Consider the following 12,035-nt stretch of genomic DNA (forward strand, 5'->3'; position numbering starts at 1 on the left):
TAAAATTGGTTAGCACTATTATCACTTCCATAGTAGAAACAGAGGGCAATGTCACTGAGACACAATAGCTTGCCAGAAATACCTGGAAATAAAATTTACAATTTACAACTGTGTTTCTTTTCCAATATAATATACTCTATCTATTTAACTTTCAAAGGAAAACTAGCTGACTCAATCCTACATCAGAGATCAGTTTGACCTATTCCATGAGTAAGTAAGCACAATGTGCCAAAGAAATTTGACATAATGAAAACTTTTTTTCACTGAAAATAAATTTTGCAGCTAGTTATTATTTGCAGATAATTTTTCTGTCTCCATCTCCAGGATTTTAAACTTTTGCCAATAGTTAAAATAATTTTTGGCATATAGCAATGTGGGAGTTGAGAGGAAAAATACAGGAATGTAATCAAGGCATAAGTCAAAACCAGGTATCAAAACTAAAGGCTATTTTAAAACAAAATTGAAAAGCTATGCTGAACATTAAAGTTATAGAAGGAAATATTTTGCAAAAGAAAGTTAGATTTAAGCTGTAAACATATCTTTACAAGCCTCTCCAGGTATTTACAAAGTATAAAAATGAGGCAAAATTGGAGCAAATACATGTATTAATTTCTCCACTGTAACAGCCACTTTGATGGGAAAACTATGAAGAATGTATCTTTAAACAAATGGATGAATGAAACTGGTACAGTCACAATTTCATTTTTGCCTTATATTGCATTCACTGTTGAAAGTATTGAAAATCTTACCCATACCACACAAAATTCTCATCATTGAAAATGAACAATGTACGGAATAAAATAAAATGATAAAACTTCTGCATATTTGTGGAGATTTATTTTTCAAACATCTATGCTTCCTTCAGGTATTTCCCTCCATTATGTTTTCTTTTATCATTGACTTATAATTAAAAGACCACTAGGGAAAGTAATGTATTATTTTTGAACATTTCAAATTATGTTGTGAATTTAAGGCAAGAAATCTCAAGGTTGCATCATTGCCACATACGTAACTAATGTTACAACCACTGCTATCTTCTCCCCAAATATTAGATATATAATGAGAAAAATGATTTTTTTAAAGAAGCACATCTATAATGACATTTATAACTCCAACGTACTTACCTGTGCTGGGCGCAGCAATTGTCCATGTTTAACTTGGAGAACAAAACCTTTCTCACAAGAAATAGCACATTCTAGGTGGCCCCGACTACTGGAACTACAGTTTGTAAGAGTCGCATGATGGATCTGAGGAAGCACACAGCTTCCCTGCTCTCTACAGGTGTGTTGGGTGCAGCTGTTGGGAAGAGAAAGGGGAAACATGTACAAACAAAACACAGATACACACACAGAGAAAGTGAGAAGAATAAGTATATAGTGCTCCAAAGCAACAGCAGCAAATCTTGTAGCACTGATATAAATTTTGTTTTATAAACAGCGAAATGAACATGAGCTATTTTATTATATGAGCAGATTTCTTATCAGCTATGAAATGAGAGCCAGTTTTGTGGTTAAGACACCAGGATAGAAAATAGAATTCTGTGAGTTGAACTCCTGCCTTAGCCATGAAAGCCAGCTGGATGACCATGGGCCAGTCACTCTCTTCCTCAGCCCATCCTACCTCCAGAGTTGTTCTTGTAGGGAAAATAGAAGGAGGAAGATGTGTTGGATATGTTGGCCACCACAGGTTATTTGTAAAAGTAAGAAAAACAGAACACATATAAATAAATATAAGCATTTAAACAATAATTAAAATCAACCTACCAAAAGCAAACATGTGAAGCAAACAGGTGACCTGATTCACCATGATGAAGCAATACAAATGACCCTCAGTCACTTCAGCATAATGCTGAAGACTCCCGTCTTCTAGTCCAATATTTCTGGCCAAAATAGCTATAGGCTGAGAATTTTCAGGTCTAACTGTAATAAGTACTGAAACTACGCAGCCTGGAACAACCTGAACATAGCTAAAATACTACAGCTACTGTGCCTGCTGAAGCCAGATAATTTCAAAGCAGTATGAACGGTATTGTAAGAAAAGGAACCCGTTGGCTTTTTCCTTTAGCATCACCTCTCTAGAGCAGGGTGCAAAAGATTCCAACATTGAACAAGGTGAAGCAAATGGGTCACTTGGCTTTGCTTCCAGAAGGAAGGGAGCCATGTTGCTTCAGAAAGCAAAGATGAAGACTTGCTTTATTTGAATCTTCATCCAAAGGAAGTACCTCTCTATTTTTGTATATCTATGCTACAAATGGTCATCTATTACACTGAAGGACAAGAAGCATTATTTTTAGTATAAACATGACTGCAGAGAAATAGAGTCTAAATAATAGCTACTCTTAGTGATCCTAAATGAGAAGAAAATGAAAAAAATAATATTGAGGGCAAGCAACTATTTATAAACAGACAGCAATCCTCACTCCCTTCCAGCACTGCAGATGTTGTGTACACTGGTAATAAAACATCTCAGAACGCTTGCAAGGACTCCACAACAGGGAAATAATTTGAATAGTTAGGACAATATACTTAGTACCTAATTCTGCTGGACTGCCACATAAACTTCCTTATGTTGAAGAATTAGCACTGTTCTCAAGAGTCATTTTGTAGAAGTTGCCATAATGAACATGTGATGAATTACTGTTTATTCTCCTTTAGTTGCAACCAACTAAGCCAGGTGCATTGATTTAATCAAAGCCTGAATCAGATCAATTTAATGTGATACCACCAACCTAACTAACTAGTTGTTTGAAAATCCTGTTATTACTTTATAAAGAGAGAGAAAATCCAAGAGGAAAGTTTATCAGTCATTGATGGGCTACCAAAAATTAGTGGATTGCCTTTTTAAGCAAAATAGAGCTATTAGGTTAAAGATGGCAGATGACCGTTTGCAGAATGAAGAATGCCTGCACCACAGGTAATTTGTTCAAGGAAGTACAATCCAAAGACATACATTTGCACACCTCTTTTTCTGATGGCTGACATGAGTCCTGAAAATAACAATGGATAAAATCAAATGCTTGGCAGATTATTAGACAACAGCAGCTGGTCTTCCCCAGATCAAATGGCTAAGAATCCCAACCTCTTAACTTCAGGATCAAATGTATACCACTATTTTCTGAATAACCATAAATATTTGTCTTTCTCATCTCCCTGAAAATCTACACTTTCTCTTAATTACATATTTATTTTACTTATTTATTTTATTTGTCAAGCGATTATAAGATAACAGGTATAAGTATAAACATAGTTATGAATACATGAAATGGATACATATAGGAAAAATAAAAAGAAACAATAGGGACAGTCACCACGTTGGTGTGCTTATGTAGGGGGTCTACAGACCTCTTAGGAAAGGGGTGAGGTCAATAGTAGGCAGTTAAAGTTTTTGGGTTTTGGGGAAGAAACCACAGAGTCAGGTAGAGTATTCCAGATATTGACCACTCTGTTGCTGAAGTCGTATTTCTTGCAATCAAGTTTGGTGCGATTTACTTTGAGTTTGTATCTATTGTGTGCTCTTGTATTGTTATGGTTGAAGCTGAAATATTCATTGACAGGTAGAACATTGCAATATATAATTTTATGTACTATACTTAGATCGGACCGAAGGCAGCGTAGTTTTAGTTTTCTAGGTCTAGAATTTCAAGTCTGGTGGCATAAGGTTTTCTGCAACAAGTAGAGGAATTGAGAACTGTTTTTGTGAAATATTTCTGGACTTTCTCAACTGTATTAATATCAGATAAGGTTCCAGATTGATGAGCTGTATTCAAGTATTGGTCTAGCAAATGTTTTGTATGCTCTAGTTAGTAGTGTGATATTACCAGAGAAAAAGCTACGCAGGATTAGGTTAACAACTCTTAATGCCTTTTTGGCTATTTAGTTACAGTGGGCTCTAGCACTTAGATCATTAGAGATGAGTACTCTAAGGTCCTTGACAGAGTTTGGATCATCAACAAGGTCTTGACTATTAAGCTTGTATTTTATTTTCTGACTTTTTTTGTCAATATGTAAGACAGAGCATTTATTTGTTGAGATTTGAAGTTGCCATTTGTTTGACCATTCTGATACATAGTCGAGGTCTTTTTGAAGGGTAGCAATATTGTCGGTGGTGTTGAATAGCTTTACATCATCAGTCAAGAGAACGCAGTTGCTCTTAATATGATCACAGACATCATTTATGTAGAGCATGAAGAGAGTTGGTCCTAGAACACTGCCTTGGTGGACACCACTGTTGACAGGTACAGAATTTGATAGGATGCTCCCAATGTTGACCATTTGTTGTCTGTTTGACAGGAGTGCTTCTATCCAGTTATGTAGGTGTCCAGAAATACCATAAGATTTTAGTTTTAGGAGTAGTTTGTCATGTACCACTGAAGGCTTTACAGAAGTCTATGTAAATTGCGTCTATTGCTTTGACCTGATCGAGTTGTGTAGTCCATATGTTTTTGCAGTATAAGAGTTGCAGATTACAGGATAGGTTTTTTTTCTGAAACCAAATTGTTTATTAGAGAGTAGGTTGTTTGTCTCTAAGTGAAGGATAATGGATTGGTTAATAATTGATTTCATAACTTTACAGGTGACGCAACATAAAAAGATTGGTCTGTAATTTTCAACTAGGCTGGGGTCTCCCTTTTTGAAGATGGGGATGACCATGGCTAGTGACCATAGGTTTGGCAAGAGCTGGTCCTGAAAGATTTTTCAAAGATTATGCTTAGAGGTTCGGCTATGGCAGTGGATAGCTTTTTTAAGAAGTAGGCACATATTCCATCTGGTCCAATAGATAGAGATGGTTTTAGATTGCATAGTGCTTTTTCAACATTGTCTTCTGTAAAATCGATATGTATTAGATCATTGTAGTTGTCTGTGGTTCAACTAGGAAATACTAGGCATGATCAATTGTTTACAAATACTGAGCCAAAGAATGTGTTAAAGAGGTTGGCTTTAATAGTGTCATCGTTGCAGTCTTTACCATTAGGTCCTTTCAGGGGTGGGATGGACCTTGAATCTTTTAGTTTGTTGTTTACAAAATTGGAGAAAGCGTGGGTGGAATTGCTGCATAAGAGGTTTTCCTCTTGTTTAATGTGATAATTGGTGCATTCAGTCTTTATCTGGTGGCATACATTTTTGTATCGGCTTTTGAAGTTGGCAACATAACCGGATTTGTTTTTCCACCAAAGTGATTTCTTTTTGGATTGAAACTTCCTTATTGTTATGGGTAATTTGTTTTTTCTGGTTTTGGGAGTTGTTATTGGTACATATAGTTTGATGACTCTTTCGACTTCAAGTAAAAATATGTTGTAATGGTCTTCAACAGTATTGCATCCAGTGAATAGAAATTGCCAATCAAGAGATGAGAGATCATTGTCTATAACAGTGGTTCTTAACCTTTTGGAAAGAATCACCCCCTTGAGCCATTGAGGAAATTATCATCGCCCCCCTCCCCCAACATAACCTCTCAATCACAACACAGGGAAATAATTCTTCAATTTATGCAAACACGTTTTTGTTTTCTTTAAAATTGTCATCAGGACATATTGATGCAAATAATTTATTTCCAGTCTTTTCCCCATATCTCAACTGTGTGAAAAATTCTGATGCCACCCACCACTTTACTCCCAAACTTCGTGATGCATGTATTTCATTATTATCTTATTTATTCAAGACATTTAAATGCAATGACCACTGAAAACAAAATTCACTTGCAAGAAAATGAAATGTCCAAAAAAACCAGTAACATTTAATGATTTAATTACAACTGAATTTTAAAACACAAAAAGAAATATAAAAAGGGCATAAGAACAAACCGCAATGCAGGAACTAAGAATTTCAAGATGAAAACTCTGAAACTAAATTAAGATTCAAGGAAAATGTATATTCATGCACACTGTAAAAAGGGTTAAAAAGACACAAAGAAATTTTTTACAGAAGGAAAGTAACAAAAATCAGAGTGACAAATTTAATGGGTACAGTGATAGAGGCTGCTGTGCAATGCGCATGAAGATGAGCGATGCATATTCACATATGTACGGCATTCTGTACTGAAGCTATCTGGAGGAACATTTTAAAACACAGTTCAATCCACTAATAGTGAGCGATCCGATGTTTTTGTACGACAGATATACAGCGGTTCACTGTATGAAAAAAGTCTCAAAAGTGTCCCCAAAACTTCTCGCTCCATCGTCCCCATATCGACCCCTTTCCATTCCTTCACCCCCGCATTGCCCCTTTTCATTTCATCGCCCCCCTGAAAAACGAAATTGCCCCCTGGGGGGCAATATCGCCCAGGTTAAGAACCATTGGTCTATAAGATCATAGTTGCCTTTTTTGAAGTTATAATTGGGGATCTCATCATTATGATGATTTTTGTGTGGATGTATGTTGAGACAAAAGTCAATCATGTTGTGGTCAATGTTGGAAAAGGGTTCTTTAATTTGTATTCCGTAATTGAATTCAAACTATTGCAGAAGATGAGATTGAGGCAGTTGTTAAGTCTAGTATTGTTGGTTACTAGCTGTTCCAGTCCCAGATTTGTTACAGCATTGTAGAAGGTTGCATGTATGGGTTCAGTTTTACATTCATTTAGGGTCCAGTTAATATGAGGTAGATTGAAGTCACCAAGAAAGATAAAAGCGTGTGGGCAGGATGTTGCCCATGTTAGTAGTGAATTTAACTTGTTCATATGTTCGATGTCATAATCAGAGGCTCTGTAACATAGTAAGAATCGAAATGACACAGAATATTCCTTTCTTGGCTTGGTTTGGCTGGCTGGGTTCATAAGGTATAGTTCTTCTGCTAATAACTTTCTGTATTATGTGAGCATTTGTCTTACCTCCTCCCCTCCAACACCCTATCCTGCATAAAAGTTGTATTTAAAGATCCCATTGTGTCCCTAATTTAAATGATTTAAATAAATTTCATCTGCATGGCTAGCATATGAATGAAAAGTATTTTGTTTGTATCAGCTATTCAGTTGTCAAAGAAACATTATTTAAATATAACAGTAAAGAGAACATCAAGAATACTTATTCACAAACCATTGATTCTAGGCAAAAAACAAGACAAATCTCATGACATAAAATGCATGATTTTTCATACTTCAGCATTAGTTACAAATTGCTAGAGCTCACTGAACTTTCAATAACTCTATGCTTACAAAAAAGTTATTGAACCTGAATGCTGAAGAGGAACAGCATTAAAAGAGGAAAAACAGATTGAAGAATTAGAAAAATTAAAATGAAAAGCAAAGGTTTATTTGTGAAAAAGGGCCATAAAACATAAACAAGAAAATGATGTGGTGGAAGGAAAATATACAAAAATAATGTAACAAAGGGAAAAAAACAGATAATGTTGAGCATTTTGCCAGTTAACATAATGAATAATGTTGGATTAAAACAATGTTTCAACATTTTTTCCATATTTTTTTTAATTTAGCATTTGCTTCTAACAAAAAATAGCCATCAAAATTTATTTTCACTTACTCCCTTGAAAAATGTATGAGCCATTTTTTAAAAGAAAAAGTTTTCTTTGGGCAATTTACATGCATTTTTCCCCAAGAAATAGAGATTCAATTCCTGAATAAAACATTCTTCTTCAATTATTTATTCCCAGAACTCAAATTTCAGAACTTTATTTTATTTAAATATTAATCATCTGCCCTATTGCAATGACTCCGAGGAGGTAGAGTACAAACAAGAAAAATAAACTACAACAAAATTAATAGTTAAGAATTTAACATAACTGTAACTGGAGTCTACAAAATTCCATAGCTGGAGACAAGAGCGAACTCTTCAGGTGGCAGCAAAATATCACCATAGCCCAAAACTCCCACCGGTACTCCCTGTGGTACTCTGGTATTACCAATGGTGGGCTGCAAGAGAAAATCTTGACAAAATTTTAATATTCTTGAATAGTGAATATAATCTGGTTAGGGTTTTAAAAATCAACCCTTTCATGTTAGATGTAGGCTATAGGACTGAAACTGATCTTTCAAAACCCATTTAGGCACTGCTTTAGTATTTTCTTGAGTACTGAGTAGATGGATGGTATCCTCTCCTTCATGTACTTAACAATGACATACCGTGTTTCTCCAACAATACGCCCCCCCCCCAATAGGAAGACCCAGCATGTTTTCTAGGCATAACATGAAATTAAGCCCCTCCCCCCAAATTTAGGCCTAGTTTAAAACATGCGAATTTGGGGGGGGAAGGCGGGGGGAACTTGCCATTAGGAGTGCCCCGCGGGCAGCTACGCCTCATCCTCAGCTGCTCCTAACACCATAGTGGAGCACGGAGGGCTCCCTTACCCCTCCCTTACCCGGGTCAGCAGGCGGGCGGTGTCGGCGTGGATGTCCGGCACCATTTCAGCCACTTCTCAGGCCTCCGTAGCTTCCACAGTTCCCACCAGTGCTGGCGCCTCTCTCGCCAGCGCCGTCTCCAACAAAAGCATCTGAATTGCTCCCACTTTTCCCCCATCCCCGTAACAACAGGGAAAAAAAAGATTTTAAGGCATGAGAAGAGCCGAGCGAGTGTCTCTGCTGCTGCTACCCTTGGTGCTCCAGCCTCAGGCTTTGCAAGTTTGCAAAAGTCCCGGTGCGCAGCCCATTCCTGCATTCCAAGCGCCCAGGCCGAGCTGCAGCTGTTCCTCTCTCGCCAACGCTGTCTCTAATAACAGCGGCAGCAGCGGCGGGAACTGTGGAAGCGTTTCAGCCGTTTCTCGGGTGGGGGAGCCACCTCCGTAACTTCCACGGTTCCCACCGCTGCTGTCGCTGTTATTGAAGACGGCACTGGCGAGAGAGGGACAGCTGCAGCTCGGCCTGGGCTGGAGCACCAAGGGTAGCAGCAGCAAAGACGCTCGCTCGGCTCTTCTCACGCCCACCCAGCCGCTCGAGATTAAACCAAAACGCAGTGCGCGGTGCTCCCAGGTACCTCAAAATCTTTTTTTTTCTCCTGTTGTTATGGGGATGGGGGAAAAGCAGGAGCGACTCAGATGCTGTTGTTGGAGACAGTGCTGGTGCGTGGGGGGGAAGAAATTAATTCACCCCAAAAAAGACGTCCTAGCCATTTTCTCAGGGCTCAAAAAAAAAAAAAAGGCCCGGCCTTATTTTGTGAGAAACACGGTAGTTAAATATATCCATGAAAAAAATGCAAAAAAAATAATCATTTTGTTTGCTCTTTTGGAGGTCCTACACTAAGCCTTGTAAGTTATGCTATAAATGTCCTTGAACTGTTTTATCATCTCTCTTAGAAATCATATATTAATAGTCATGAAGGTTTACTCCAAGACTGGACAATGATATACATGTTAGAAATAAGTTTATTTATTTGGTCAATTTCTATCCCACCTTTTCTTCAGGAGTTCAAGAAAGTTTACATAGGGATCATGTAAGATGAGTTGAGAAACAATGGCTAGCATGCAGCACATTTCCATAGCTAATGATGGACTTGAATCAGGGTTCATCTATTCCTAATTCAACACCTTAAGTACTATACCACAAAGTCAGCCATTATGGACTGTTCATAGATTTGTCAGAAAACAACCTGAATTTGTATAACCATCCATCTCAACAAAAGCAATTCTCGGCAGTGTACAACAAAGCTAAAACAGCTAATAAAACAGTTATCATTATTACTGTAATTATAAAAAATATTTCAAAAAACTATAAAAATAGAATAAAACAAGGAAACATGTGGATAGTTGTCACATGCTGATGATTTACAGTATGTCTAGTGGGTATTTATGTATATAGTATCCTACATTGAAATTATTATAGACATGTACATACCGCACACTATTGTTCTACACAAATGGAGCTTAATTTCATATTTACCCTCTAGGGAAGAATTTGTAGAAACTTGGGGTTTTAACTTGGGTTTCCTGTGTGTTTAATATCTTGGGTATCTCAGAATAACCATTCCAAGGAAATTTGTTTTGTTTCCATATATAAACATACCAAATTGCTTATTTATTAATATTGATATAAATCTATGGTTAGTGGTCTGACAAAAATTGTTATGGCTGCACATTTTTGTACTACTTTGAGTTAGGAATCAGACAGTCATACAGTACTGTACTGAAGCATAAAATATCACAATTAAACAAATAAAATCTTTCTCCCCAAATGCAGTTCCACCACCAGATAATGTGACTTTGCAATTCCAAGCCCCTCAAAAAGTACTTTGTAATCCAAGGAGACTAAAAGGTTGCCAATCCCTGCAATTAAATAATTATACATAGAAAATTAGCCAGCCAATAAGTAGGTTATGCAAAAGCTATTTCTTCCTGACAGTTATACTTGTAATTTTTTAAATGTGTACCGTGAGAACTTCCAGCTGCAGCCAGAAATAGGGTAGCACAGAGACAGGTTTACCACTAAAGTAAGTAAGAACCCAGAATGTTCTATTACATGATGTGTAAAAATTCTTGTACAAAAAATGAAAATATGTTTAGCATTCCCAAAACTTCATCAGCAAATTTTACTAAACTTGTTTAAATTACTGATTGTATATGCTTTATAGATGACTACAGTTTTTTTTCTCTTATTCCTGCTCTAAATAAGATTTTAGATTTCCTCCTCTATCAGAGAAATGTGTCAAGTCAATCTTAGATGCAATCAATCATTTAAAATCCTTTTAGACTTCTCCTTCAAACATCCAGATAATATTAAGACCAGCCATATAGCAAGAGTACACCTCTTTACAATATAGAAATACATTTACATTGCAATTGGGATCTACACCTGTGCAATTTCTTAATGAAGGATTGACCTGTCAATGTGACTCTGTGCCCTTGCATATGGATTAATGATTTCAGTTTTCAGGACGTTCACTCCCTAGAATGAAATGCACTGAGATCAAGCTATATCTGTGAAAATGCTGCTTTGTTTATCTCCTTGAGCCATTTTTATAATGCAAGGACAGGCACCATAGCTTCTTATACAATATAAAATCCCCTCTCTTGCTTCTCTCCCAGGAGGACTCAGTTGGATCCTTAGCTGGAGCTCTCAAGATTCTAGCTACTAAGAAAAAAATCACAGATCTCAGACAGCAATTCTTTAAACCAAAGATCTCAAAATGGAACACTTCCTGCATTGTATTTCCCTTATGAAACAGCTTCTTTCAAAGCCCAGCCTCACAGCTAGTCCCTCAGTTGTTTTGAGCAATGACAGTGTCTTCGCTTCAGACTGTGAGACTACATCTTATCATCAAATCAACATTATGTTCACATTAATCTTTCGGGTTCATGATCCTAAAATATTAAGAATTTTAAAAATTAAAATGTTGAATTGCATTCCAAAACTAACTATGAGCTTACAAACATTATACTATATTGTAACTAATGCTTTAGAAATGGTTGGACCTTTGTTGCAGCATCTTACAGTAGTTGAAGGTTGAAATATTATTAAAGACATCACATGCAAAATCTAATCTATAGTAAGTCCTGTGAATGTGCCCTCTCTGAAATTCACACAACATTCTAGCAGGTAAAAATACTACCTGCAGTTTAAAACGATAACATTAAGGAGAAAGTTAAAGAGTAAGAGAACTAGTATGAAATAGTCCTTAACTGGGTTGAATTACAGGTAGGAGATCAAGTTTGAGTTCATCCTCTGTCACTGAAGCCCACTGGGTGACTCTAGACCAGAGGCTCTCTCTCAGCCCAACCTACTTCAGAGGCTGTGGTTGTAGGGAAAAAGAGGAGGGAGTACTAAGTAACCCAGATTAAGCTCCTGATTGAAAGGTGGGATACAGATCTCCAATTAAATATTATTGAATAAATATGGAGTAAGAAAGTGCAGCAATTACAACCTCAAGAACTGTTTCCATTGCATTAGCTAGCCTTCCATATATGTTGTTGGGATGGGAATTACTGTCTGAGCAGATCCTATAACCACATGAGCAAAACTCATCACATGTCACTTTTTGACATCATTGCCCATTGCTCGGAAGTAAACTCCAAACAAGTTGAGTAGAGTTGACTAAGTCAAAGAGTGTATGGCAAAACTTCCACACCTGAAATCGTAATCCTGACAAGAACCTGAGG

At 36.9% G+C, this 12,035-nt stretch overlaps 1 protein-coding gene across 1 annotated transcript in view; it reads right to left on the reverse strand.

Moving 5' to 3' along the window:
• Positions 1 to 12,035, reverse strand: part of PAPPA2 (pappalysin 2) — a 169,967-nt gene that overhangs the window by 60,950 nt on the left and 96,982 nt on the right. Inside the window, exon 14 of the mRNA XM_087960905.1 lies at positions 1,125 to 1,296. Within this exon, the coding sequence (XP_087817031.1) occupies positions 1,125 to 1,296 (172 nt within the window). The remainder of the gene's footprint in view (positions 1 to 1,124; positions 1,297 to 12,035) is intronic.

Source organism: Notechis scutatus, chromosome 3, assembly GCF_049901735.1.
Source record: "Notechis scutatus isolate UNSWTSFEM ecotype Mainland chromosome 3, rNotScu1.2, whole genome shotgun sequence".
NCBI lineage: Eukaryota > Metazoa > Chordata > Lepidosauria > Squamata > Elapidae > Notechis > Notechis scutatus.